Source organism: Rhinichthys klamathensis, unplaced genomic scaffold (genome assembly GCF_029890125.1).
Source record: "Rhinichthys klamathensis goyatoka isolate OS25496 unplaced genomic scaffold, OSU_Roscu_1.1 h1tg000098l_1, whole genome shotgun sequence".
In the NCBI taxonomy this organism is placed as follows: domain Eukaryota; kingdom Metazoa; phylum Chordata; class Actinopteri; order Cypriniformes; family Leuciscidae; genus Rhinichthys; species Rhinichthys klamathensis.
The window spans coordinates 6,541,181-6,553,728 of NW_026606637.1; the positions used below are offsets into that span (position 1 = coordinate 6,541,181).

The 12,548-nt window shown below is 38.1% G+C and overlaps 2 protein-coding genes across 3 annotated transcripts; both read left to right on the plus strand.

The window, feature by feature from the left end:
• The first annotated feature begins 99 nt into the window (after positions 1-99).
• On the plus strand, positions 100-6,292 carry tada3l (transcriptional adaptor 3 (NGG1 homolog, yeast)-like). Its single transcript, XM_056252811.1, has 10 exons — positions 100-194; positions 710-943; positions 1,030-1,280; positions 2,915-3,020; positions 3,184-3,316; positions 3,414-3,517; positions 3,639-3,739; positions 4,879-5,070; positions 5,393-6,131; positions 6,164-6,292. The coding sequence occupies exons 2-9, from the start codon at positions 734-736 to the stop codon at positions 5,583-5,585; spliced, it is 1,290 nt and encodes a 429-aa protein (XP_056108786.1). The 5' UTR covers positions 100-194; positions 710-733; the 3' UTR covers positions 5,586-6,131; positions 6,164-6,292.
• A 1,287-nt stretch (positions 6,293-7,579) lies between these two features.
• On the plus strand, positions 7,580-12,174 carry hmces (5-hydroxymethylcytosine binding, ES cell specific). 2 transcript variants are annotated; one of them, XM_056252813.1, is made up of 6 exons: positions 7,580-7,768; positions 7,846-7,989; positions 9,007-9,186; positions 9,274-9,428; positions 9,535-9,727; positions 11,383-12,174. In XM_056252813.1, exons 1-6 carry the CDS (start codon positions 7,580-7,582, stop codon positions 11,581-11,583), a joined length of 1,062 nt encoding a protein of 353 aa, XP_056108788.1. In that variant the 3' UTR covers positions 11,584-12,174. The 2 variants fall into 2 exon arrangements, with proteins under 2 accessions (XP_056108788.1, XP_056108787.1); XM_056252812.1 differs by having other exon boundaries at positions 9,007-9,428.
• The last annotated feature ends 374 nt before the right edge of the window (positions 12,175-12,548 follow it).

Here is a 12,548-nt window from a genome sequence, read left to right on the forward strand (position 1 = left end):
GAGTATTTATCTGATCTTGAATAATGATTTTACAGATGGTACACAAAACTGATCTTGACGTGTTAATTAAACACACGTTGATCATTACCAAAGTACCCGTAATACACATAACATTAAATAAAATGTAATCGGCGAATGTTCTCCCCCGTGCTGAGATAATGGTTTAGTTAGTAATGGATGCCCCTTTATCGGAGGTAAACAATTACATTTTATGAATAAATGCTTTGTACGAATTCAGGTTATCCTCCTGGTTTGACTTTTAACATAATTTTAAATTTTCGTTATAAGCTTTTCATTGCATGCAATGTGAATATGTATTGATAAATGTTACAATTGGCTCTCTGTGGTTTGAACAGCATGCAGCTGCATTAGCATATAGCCGTTAGCTTACAGTTGCTGCTCATGATCTCACACTGCTCTCATATGGTGCTCAATATTACATAACAGTGTGAGAGAGAATACAGGGGTGCAATACATGCAACATTGGCATTGTCACAGATAAAACCTTATGAATAACATCTACAGCAGTCCATCTCTAGCATTATCTCTCTGTAAATGTTTACTAGCAACCATGCCTTTACAACATAAAAAAATAATTTACAGTCTTGTGTTCCTCATTAATAGTAAGGAATTAATCAAACCCTGTTGGATACCTCGCACAACCCTGACTTTATTTATATATATATATATATATATATTTTTTTTTCAGATATAGGTTCCTGTTAATGAGAAGATGAGTGAACTGAAGGACTGTCCCCCTCTGAAGTACTATGACTTCAAACCTGTGGACCATGTGAAAGTGTGTCCACGCTACACCGCAGTACTCAGCCGCTCAGAAGATGACGGCATTGGCATTGAAGAGTTAGACACGCTTCAGCTTGAGCTGGAAACACTCCTATCCTCTGCAAGCCGACGTCTCAGAGCGCTGGAAGAACAGAGACAGGTGAAAAGTAATGTTTTTCTATCTGTCTTTTTCCCACCTACTGCCCCATGTCTAAAGTTATTTATGTTTTTTTTTCTCTGAAACAGATCCTTACAGACTGGCAGGACAAAAAAGGGGACAAAAGATTTCTGAAATTAGGGAAGGATCCAGATCTCGCAGCCTCTTCTCGCCACTCCAAGCCCAAAAAACAGAAGCTTGATGGAAAAGGAAGTCATGGTCCCGGACCTGGGCCTGGTAGACCGAAGTCTAAGAACATACAGACCAAGGTCCAGGACTTTGAATTTGAAGTGGACCCCCAAGATATACCCCGCAATCCTAAAAATGATGCTCCCAACAGGTTTGTTGATAGATTTAGGATACAGATCAGATTTTTGCCAATATAAACGTTAGGTATTAAATAAAATATCAATTCTTTCTCATTTCATGCTTTATTGATTTCAAAGTTATCAGTATCCAGCTAAAGCCTGAACTCAAATTCAGGAAGGATGTATTAAATTGATCAAAAGTGACAGTAAAGACATTTATGTTGTTTCAAAGATTTCTCTCCCAAATCAATGGTGTTCATTTGAACTTTCTATTAGGGATGCACCAATATGAAATTTTGGTCAATATCGATAACCAATAATTCTTTATATTTGAAAGCTTATAATTGATATATTCGCCAATAAATACAGTCAAACCAAAATTTATTCAGACACCTTCAACATTTCTCACATTATCACAGTTTATTCGCTATAGTGTAGAAAATGGTAATAAAATATGACAACTCAGAGTTATCAAATCAGTTAATATTTCTCTGGTTTTGGCCATCCATCTGTTAGACTGTCTCACAAATGAATTAGGTTAAATAGCTGTCAGCTGTTAAATATAAGTACACAATTAGATAATACCAATTTAGGTCGAACAATTACCAAGCAATGCTTGATTTTGTTCAGTCTGTGGTGTAAAAAGTTCGCATTAACAATTAAAGAAAAGACACATAAGCAAAACTTGGTCAGGTCAAACCGTCTGATTAATTTTTGGTCCCAAATTTTTATAAATTTTACTGTATGAAGAATTTTTGGGTATAATATGTAACAGTTTACTTAATTTTGCTATCCTCACTTACATAAATGCACTATTATGTCCTGCACCCACTAGTAAAAAAATATCAAAAATTATATCTGGTGTCTGAATAATTTTTGGTTTGACTGTATACTTCAGAATTTTTTATAATTATTGAAAGCCTGATAACAAAACAAAAGTCTCACCAATAAAAGCCATGTCCCAAGCACACAATTATAATGTTCTCATGATAATTGTGTGTAGCCTATATGACAGACTTGTGCTGCACACTTTACTGTATTTTCCTTTTTGAAGTGATTTCAATCATATTTCAAGCAATTCAAAACCATCATGGTGAACAGTACGCAACTGAAGTGTCTCAGCTGAAGGAAATAATCTATTATTTGTCATCTTTAATATATCGGCCACATTTTCTTATGGGGCCAGTAACAATAACATTAACAATGAACATATATTGACCGATACCGATATGGTGGCCGATATATTGTGCATCCCTAATTTCTATTTATTAAAGAACCCTGAAAACAAAACAAAAATGGTAATAAATATATAATACATATATATATTAAAGACATAAACATTATTAATAAGAAGAAGCACAACTGTTATTAACATTGATAATAATAAGAAGTGTTTCTTGAGCATCAAATCAGCATATTAGAATGATTTCTGAAGGATCATGTGATGCTGAAAGGTTTGCTTTTCCATCACAGGAATGAATTACATTTTAAAATATATTAAAATAGAAAGCAGTTATTTTAAATTGTATAATAACATTTCACAATATTACTGTTGTACTGTATTTTTGCTCAAATACATTTAGCCTTGTTGAGCATAAGAGACTCTTTCAAAATCATTTTTAAAAGAATCGTACCAACCAAGGGTTTTTTTATGTGTGTAAAACAGATTCTGGGCCTCAGTGGAGCCTTACTGTGCAGACATCACAAATGAAGAGATCAGAGTTCTGGATGAGCTGCTCAAACCCCCTGAAGATGAAGCTGAGTACTACAAGGTAAAGATCTCATCTTTTAGAATCCAGTTCCTGCTCTGCATTATTGCAGCTTTCTCGTTCCTTTCCTTCCCTTCAGCTGCTTCTGTATTCAGAGAAATGCCTGTTAAATGGATTTTGTGTTGATTGTTCACTTCTGAACCCTGACTGGGGGTTTTCCTTGCAGATCCCAGCTCTTGGAAAACATTATTCCCAACGCTGGGCTCAAGAGGACCTGTTAGAGGAGCAAAGAGAGGGAGCCAGAGCCAATGACAAGAAAAAAAGCATAATGGGTCCTCTTTCTGAACTGGATGCTAAAGGTAACCGTGTCATTAAAGATGTATCTTGATTCCGTTTGCAGCATTGATTTTTTTTTGTATCTGTTTCTTTAATCCTCTACTGTTCTGGATTGTGTAGATGTAGACGCCCTACTGAAGAAATCAGAGACTCAGCATGAACCTCCTGACGACGGCTGTCCCTTTGGCCCTCTCACTCAGCGGCTTCTACAAGCGCTTGTTGAGGTCAGTGACTCATCATTTGCTAAAATAAGTCATTATATTATTGTGCAACATTTAGTCCGCTTTGTTACAGCTCAGTTTATATCAGTGGTTTGTTTCAGTCATATCCTTTTCATGCATGTAGGAAAACATCATATCTCCTATGGAGGATTCCCCTATTCCAGACATTCCAGGGAAGGATGATGGGGCCGGTACGTCACCTCGTAGCCAGGGTAAAGCCTTCAGGTAAAAACAAAAAATAACATTAAAAGATTTAAATAAATGTTATTACTGTCACTTTTTATGAAATTGAATCTCTTTGCTAACCGACCCGAAACTTTTGAACAGTTGTTTTAACACCTCTTGACTCTCGCTCTGACACTCTAAACCATTTTGTTGTCCTCTGTCGAATGGTATTTGAATACAAGAACACGTCTTATGCAAACAGAAACGTTTCCAAGCGGGTGAACCAGTATAATTATATAGGGCCAGTTAAGATCGATTAGTTAGTTGCTTAGCCAAACAGTCGTATTTGTTCATTGTCTTTGACATTGAAACTGGACATTCGTTGACAGGAAAACAGGAAACTGTGGATTTGGGAATTGATCGGATGGTGAAAAGTGGACATGAACGGGATAACAAGATATTTAGCTATAAGATTATTCAATTGCCTCCATGGCCTGGGTGACATCATCCAAAATTGAAAGTTGTTTCAGAGGCAGAGAAAGCGATTACATTTTGATGAAAGGTTTTCTTTGTAATAATAACGTGCACAATAATTAAAGCTGTAGTCGGCAAGTCTGGCAGATTGAGTGGATTTAGGAAAATTTTGAATGTTAACAACTCTCATGGCCCTCCCCCACTATCAACGGATACCCTCCCACCGAGTTCATGCTCGTCAGTGCGTGTGCACCAGATTTTCAGTGAACGCGCCCGTCTCATCAGCATCCATCAACACCATGGAGTATTTGGAGGTATGCTGTCCTGGCTAATCTACCGATAGATTGCAATTGCTAACGTCATTTATACTCTAAATGAGCTTACTTGATTTTCCGCCATCACTCTTCGTTACTGCGCGAACTTCAGGCGTGTGCATGCCATGTGATTGTAACGTGCGCGAGGGGTGGCGTGTGCCCGATCTGTGATTGACAGTCAGATCTCACACCCCCCTGCGCTGATTGGACATGATGAACCGGGAGCTGTGGATTTTTGCAAAACAAATAACACGCTCCAGGTGGAGTTAGAAGCTCGGTTTTTTTTCTAAAACCACTTTATTTATGTTGTTCTGTCAGATTATAGTGTCGATTTCACTGAATATGATCAAAAAAATGTTGCCGACGGCAGCTTTAAGTTCACAGCATATTTTCTCATTCTGTTTTCCCCAGTGTGCCTCACACACGCTCTCTGGAGGCTCGTATAAGAGAGGAGCTGGTGTCTCAGGGGCTCCTGGACTCTGATGAGAGGCAAGGTGTCGGAGGAGAATCTGAAGACGAGGTGCTGGCTGAGCTGCAGAAAAGACAGGCTGAACTCAAAGCTCTGACTGCCCACAACCGCTCACGCAAGCAGGAGCTGCTCAAGTGAGTCTCACCCAAAGAGCTTCAGATCCAGATCAAGACTGCCGTCAGCACAAGATGAAATCTGGCTTATGAAAATAAGCCTGTAATCTTTCAAAGAGTTAGAGGGAGCAGTCTGATGTGACAAGTTGTGATTTTCTTTTCCATAGTTTTAGTCAGATGAAAACTGTATTGAAGCAGTCAGCTGTGTATGTTTTAGATGTCAAAGAGAATTTTAACTAGAAATATCGTGTGTTGTAGTTTTTTCCCCATATGCATGGTGAAATACAAGGCTTAATGTGATTTTCAAGAAAGTCACATTTCTCTTTTCATCCTGTTCATGCAGGTTGGCACGGGAAGAGATGCGAAAACAGGAGCTTCGACAGCGGGTTCGCGTGGCTGATAACGAGGTCATGGAGGCCTTCCGTCGCATCATGGCAGCCAGGCAAAAGAAACGCACTCCAACGAAAAAAGAGAAAGATCAGGCGTGGAAAGCTTTAAAAGAGAGAGAAAGTATTCTCAAACTCTTAGATGGATAAATATGACTGGCAGCTAAAATGTGATGTGTTTCAATTCATATGTTTGTTGGCTATGGACACTTCATTCAGACAACTTGAAGAACACGTAGATGGACATTTAATATAATTGTTCATATGTTATGAATACTCTCTATCCAAAATAAGACCTGACATGGCTAGTTGTAAATACAGGTGTTTGACACTATGGGTTTCAAGTCCCACTGACTTGCCAGAAGTATGGCACCTCGAGTTTACCATTTATTTTTTGTCTTTCTGTACAGTTCCAAATGCAACTGATTAATGGTTTTATATTGTGATAGGGACAGTTCTCCCAAAAATCACATTCTGTCGTCATTTACTCACCCTCATGTCGTTCTAAACCTGTTTAACTTTCTTTCTTCTTTGGAACATAAAGGAAGATATTTTGAAGAATGTTGGTAACCAAAAAGTTTTGGTGACAATTGACTTTCATTGTATGGACACAAACACTGAGACAATTCTTAAAATATATTATTTCGTGTTCCACAGAAGTGAGTGGAAGAGGGTGAGTAAAAGATGACAGAATTGGTTGAACTATCTCTTAAAAGCTGTTGTCATAGTGTTGATAGTATTTTGTTACTACATTGGATAGAGAAAGAACTCGTTATTTTTGAGTTTTTATATGAGTAAAAGGAAATAAAGCTTGTATAAAGGTATTGTAATTGGAAATATCAGCGTTTGTAAATTCATGATTATGTTGTCATTTGTTTCAGTTCATGTTGAATTTAGACGTATGTATCTGACATTTTATAAACTACTTCTAAACATTGTTGTTGCATGTATGCGTGTTTGAAAATAAAAACATTTTTTGTGTTAATAATTATTATGCAAAGCATTGATTTGAAGTGTTATAACCGGTTGTTCTGACAGAGGGCGCTATTTCGTGTTTACACCATGGTTTACACGCTTGTGAACATCCACATCGTTGCTCTTTCTGCTTTTACATTCTTTACCTCAAAATAAGGACTTCTTCTTGACTGGTGAGAATGTACCTTATGTTAGTAGTGTCTATTATGTGTTAATGCATCTGTATCGTGTTTGCCAGTTTAAAGACGGCAAACTCTGGGTGTACAGAAACCGTTAAAATGTAACTAACGTTAGCAGTCTAGCCGAATCACCTATAAAAAAGCTTTGATGTGAAGTCTTGAGGTAAAATTAAACGGCGTGCAACCTTTTAAGAATTTAAACTACGCATATTTAGAGTAAAATGAGGTAACGGTGATGTTACTGCAGTTTAAACGGCCTGACAGCTACCGTTAGTGCTAACTTTACTGCTTCACGAACGAATCGTTCTTGTGAGTCGGATCTTCTAAATAAAATGGTTGAACCATGAGAACCACTTTTTTTTAAATATGTACGAGCAGTTGTCGATTCAATAATTAAACCGAGAACATTTTTGCCCGATTTGAATCATTGGGTGAGCTAATAGTAACCGAGATTTATAAGAGAAGTAAGGAACTTCTTTCATAACCAAGACAAGAGACGATTCCCTGGGACGTCAGAAAAACGCGCGTTGACGTTTTACGTAATGACGTAAAAGAAACCGTGAATTACTTTTTGCAACAGTTTTTAGAAACGAACCAACTAACGTTAAATGAATCAAATAAAACATTGAGAAGAGATAATAATAAACGAACAAAAAAAGAAAGAACATAAGGGTATATCAGTATTCTGATAAACTAATAGCATATGTGTTGTGCATTGTAAATTAGTATTTTATCAGGTACTTTAAAACGAGTAAAAAGTATGTTTTTCTGTGATGCCCATTGACATTTGTGGATAAAGATTTTTTAAATATATAAATATAATCAAACAAAATATTTGTTTCTCGTTTCATCTTTGTATGTGAGTTGCATTTACTGTTTGTATTCTTTTTAACTAAGAAATGCCAAAGACCACAGTTATTTTGTTTAAGTCATTAAGTAAATGTACCATCTAATGTGTGGTGATGTCATACAGGTTTGGTAAACCCCAGGATGTGCGGGAGAACGGCTTGCACTCTTGCGCCGGATGAGATCAGTCGCGCCTCTCGGTATCGAGACCGAACAGGACAGCGACACCGGCCCCGGTGGAAAGATGGAGACACCGACAAATACCGGCCCTCATACAACAAGAGTCCTCAGTCCTTCAGTCCTGTGCTGCTGTCCAACAGACACTTCAACAAGGCATGTCAATTTGTCAAAACATATACACACAACTTTTGTTGCTGAAGAACAACTCTTAAATAAACCACTTTCCATAGGATGCTCCTGTAGATGAGTGTGTGCTGGCAGCGATGCGCTGGGGTCTTGTCCCGGCATGGTTCAAAGAGAATGACCCCAATAAGATGCAGTACAACACCTCTAACTGTCGCAGTGAGAGCCTGCTAGGAAAGAAGTCTTATAAGGTACATAAGACAACCTTATTTATTCTACATCAGCAGTGAAGCCCCGCTCACAGTGAAATGTTATTGGTCCAAAATTCAACTCTGCATAATAGAGTGTAACAGTGATGTTCCTAAAGAAAAAATCTAATAGATTTTATCTATAGGATACCTGATTTTTATTGTTTAACAGTAACTTATATGAACCATTTAATACAGAACTATTGTAAGCTACAATGTTGTTAAAGGGATAGTTCACCCAAAAATGAAAATTACCCCATGATTTACTCACCCTCAAGCCATCCTAGGTGTATGACATTCTTCTTTCAGACGAATACAATCAGAGTTATATTAAAAAAATGTCCTGGCTCTTCCAAGCTATAGAATGGCAGTAAATGGCCATTTATGTTTTGAAGTCCATAAAGGTGCATCCATTCATGATAAAAGTAATCCACACGGCTCCGGGGGTTAATAAAGGCCTTCTGAAGCAAAGCGATGCATTAGTGTAAGAAAAATATCCATATTTAAAACTTTATAGACTCAAATAACTAGCTTCCGGCAGACGGCCTACGCAAGTCGACTTACGCCAAAAGAGTAACACTTGACGATGTATGACGTAGGTCATAGGATGTAGGAGTAGCGTAAGCTTTGACGCCTCTCGCGGTTTAAATAAACAGGGCTGGGCAACACACTCGAGCTCCTCCGACATTTCTCTTTAAAAATTCTCGTTTTAGACTTCTAATTCGTGACTGGTGTTTTGTTTTGCTCTATCCTCTGCGCTTCCGCATTCGTCAATGCGTCGTGCGTTTTTTTTTTTAATAATATTTCACAATATTACTGTTTTACTGTATTTTTTATAAAATAAATGCGGTCTTGGTGAGCGTAAGAAAAAATAGGAACGATGTATGGGGAAAAATACTTCCAGAAACAAGGCTTCTAAAAAAGTGGGAGAGCACTGTTGCACTCTATTATTAAACATCAAATATCCTCTAATATGCTGTGGACAGACAAATGACTTGTTGCTGGAAATTTATTGTACAGGATCCTCTTTTGAAAGGCCAGCGTTGTGTCATTCTAGCTGACGGCTTCTATGAATGGAGACGACTGGAGAAAGAGAAACAGCCTTTCTTCATATATTTCCCTCAAAGCCAAGGAGGACAAGTGCCCAGTCCACAAAGTGCACAGGAACCGAAATGTGACCCAAGTTTGGACCAGGGCGAGGTTAGCCCAAGTTTGACAGTCATAAGAAGATCATTTGTTCGCTTATGCCAGTCTAACACATCTGTTTATTCCTCCACTTGTCTACAGAGTGATCAAGATGACAGTGACTGGACCGGGTGGAGACTGCTGACAATAGCAGGGCTCTTTGACTCCTGGACTCCTCCTGGTGGTGGAGAGGTGCTGTACACTTACACTGTTATTACTGTAGACGCCTCTCCAAATCTCCAAAGCATCCATGACAGGTTGAGCACATGAATATGATGACTCTTTTCACGTGACATCAAAACAGTGTTGTAAGCTTTATTGTAATGAGTCAAATAAATCTTGATTTAATGTACTTTGTAACAGGATGCCGGCTTTGCTGGATGGAGAGGATGAAGTAAGACGGTGGTTGGACTTTGGAGAAGTGAAATCACTGGAAGCCATGAAATTACTTCAGCCAAAGTCCTCTCTGACCTTTCACCCCGTCTCCTCACTGGTCAACAATTCCCGCAACAACTCCCAAGAGTGTCTGCAGCCTGTAGACCCCACGATTAAGAAGGTGAATAAAAAAACAACAACACTTTTCTCACAAGTTTATTTAACCCTTAAATACATGAATGTTTCACCAATCATTATTACATATTCGGGTCTTTAGCGACCCGGACTATATCTGACACGGATGGATCTCTACCTGTCACGATACTATACAACTCCTGATATTACAGTAACAATTACAGAAGAATAAAATAAAGCACATTTTGTTACCTTTTGGAGCTTGGAAGGGTTCTGTTTGAGCAGATGTTTTATACCATCATCAATTCCCTCATCAGAGCTTGGGCGTTTTCACACCTGAACGTCCGCACCAAGGTCCGAATCAAAGTTCACGTTTTGATACATTTTATACTTTCAGAAAGTTTTGGTTTGGTTTCACACTGCAATTATGCGAGCGCACTAAAGAACTTTACGTGACATACTTGCGTCCTGTCGTCATCATCTATGTGGGCTGCATCTTGACATTGATTGATTTTGTAAATGGACGTGCGTCTGACGTCAGCGTGTTGTCAATTCGGCGGGTAACTTTGACAACATGAATGAACAGACGCATATCGTTGCAACTATACTATATTGTTATTTTTATGGCGTAATTACCTGCAGCACCAACTATACACAAGGCTAGTTCAAATTCGCCAAATGAACGTCCTCGTCGTGCGAACATTTTATCGTCGCTGGCAGGAAAGGAGGAGAAGACTGCAAGTTGACTTCTTATTATGTCATCAGACCATACTTCAATTAAAAACCTCGTCTCCTCCTCTCCCCATGTGCTACCATAGCTCATTTTTCCTGCCACCTTCTGTTTTTTTGGCTATGCGGGAACCACCGGAACTTCCTGTAAAAGGTCTGAAAGTCCGATCCATACAGAAATGCTTTCACACTAGAAACGAACCAAACCTTTGTTCAGTTTGATCCGGACCGAGACTACCTCTTTTCGTCGGACCAAATTTCATCTGTTTGGTCCGGACCGTGGTCCGGGGTAGGTTTCACACCTGTAATTTTGATTCGGACCAAACTAAAAAGTCCGAAAGTCCGGACCAAACAAGGTAGGTGTGAAAGGGCCCTTAAACATACTCTCCTATTCAAAAGTTTGGGGTCTGTAGGATTTTTAATCTCTTATGCTCACCAACTTTGTTTTTTTAAATTTTGTGAAATATTATTACAATTTAAATGAACAGTTTAACAGTAATTTAAAATGTATTTTCAGCAGCCATTACTCCAGTAAATAGTTTTAAGGTTTATAGTCTGGGTCTATACATTGGAGATATTTGAAAAGTGGCAAAAATAAATGAAGGCACAATAAAAACACAGTTATGATCTTCGTTATGAAATTGAAATCTGTTAGATGTGTTTTGATCTTCGTTATGAAATTGAAATCTGTTAGATGTAATAAAAATCAAGCAATGGGAAAAGTGCGTACAGTTAAAAAAACACCTTATATATTGCTTTAACTGTGAATGATAGAGACAATACTGTGTTCTAAATCACTGCAGTTATGAGTTATCACAATAATTAATCTCAGTATTTGTGAAAAATTGGATGCACTAAACGGAAAAATCTAAATCTTTTGACATAGGAATGCAAACTGCTATATAGAGATGCTTATATGTATCATATCTTAATAGATATTCCTATTGATTTAAATCCTTCTGCCCTGTCCAGACCGTTCAACCAACAGCCAGCAGCAAAATGATGATGAGCTGGCTGAAAACTGCCTCGCCAACTAAGAGGAAGAATCCTGATGAAGAGACTACAGCTAAAGGACCTGAAGGAAAACTTGCAGCAGAGAAGCAGACCAAGCCGACCGGGTCTCTCCAACAATGGCTTCTGGGAACGGGTTCCAGCAAGAAACCCAAAATTTGAAAAAAAGAATTACAATGTATTGACATACTGTAGAAGTCCCATCTCTTCAGAATGACCAAAGCGGACTAGTTTAAAGATTGAAAATGCCTGTTAAGACAGATACGTATTCATTGTGTAGATGTGTTCCTTTTTTCATGACAGAAATAAACATTTACATTTAATAGCTGATTTGTGGACACATTTCATTTGTTCATTTCAAACAGTTCCAGTTGATACCACTTCTCCAAAACAAACACTCAGTGCACAACACATTTATTCAACAACTTAATTTTATTTCCATTATTACTTTGAAATACATTTATCTTGAACAATGTATATGCTGTGCATTTTGTTTCATTGATGGTCATGAACAATTCAGTTTTCCCCAAATGTTGTCTAGTTGTGTTTATTTGTATATAATGCAACAAAGATAATAATAATTACAATAATAATGAACAGACAGGAAAAGATCTGAGTGATACTGAGCACTTAAACTCTCTACCATCCTGAGCTACTGGTAGAGTTCAGGCAAGATATGAAATGAAAAAAACAACAACAAAAAATGTTCATGGCAGACTCGCGGTGATTCTTTCATGCTGACATGAGGATTGATGACAAACTAAAAAAGATACAGAGAAATACTAATTGTCAATAGTATGAATTGTAGATAATTTAAATGTAATATCTAAATTTCCCATCACTTGGTTGGGAATTCATGTTTTCGTTTTCCATTTTGAGGACAGCTATTGGGCGTACACTGGATTAATTGCAGTTCTCAGATGTAACAGTGGGGGCAGTGTTAGACCTCCAGTGCTTCGGGACCTCGCCAACTGAAGAGCGTTTTCAGGTTCACGACTTTGAGAGGAAAATGTAGCATGCTTTATGCCAGGCCACCATTTTATTTCGAGCAGAATGATGAAGAACATGGCGGGTAGTTTTGGTTCCAACATACGGCTTTAATGCTCTGATACACACCCCCCCCATCT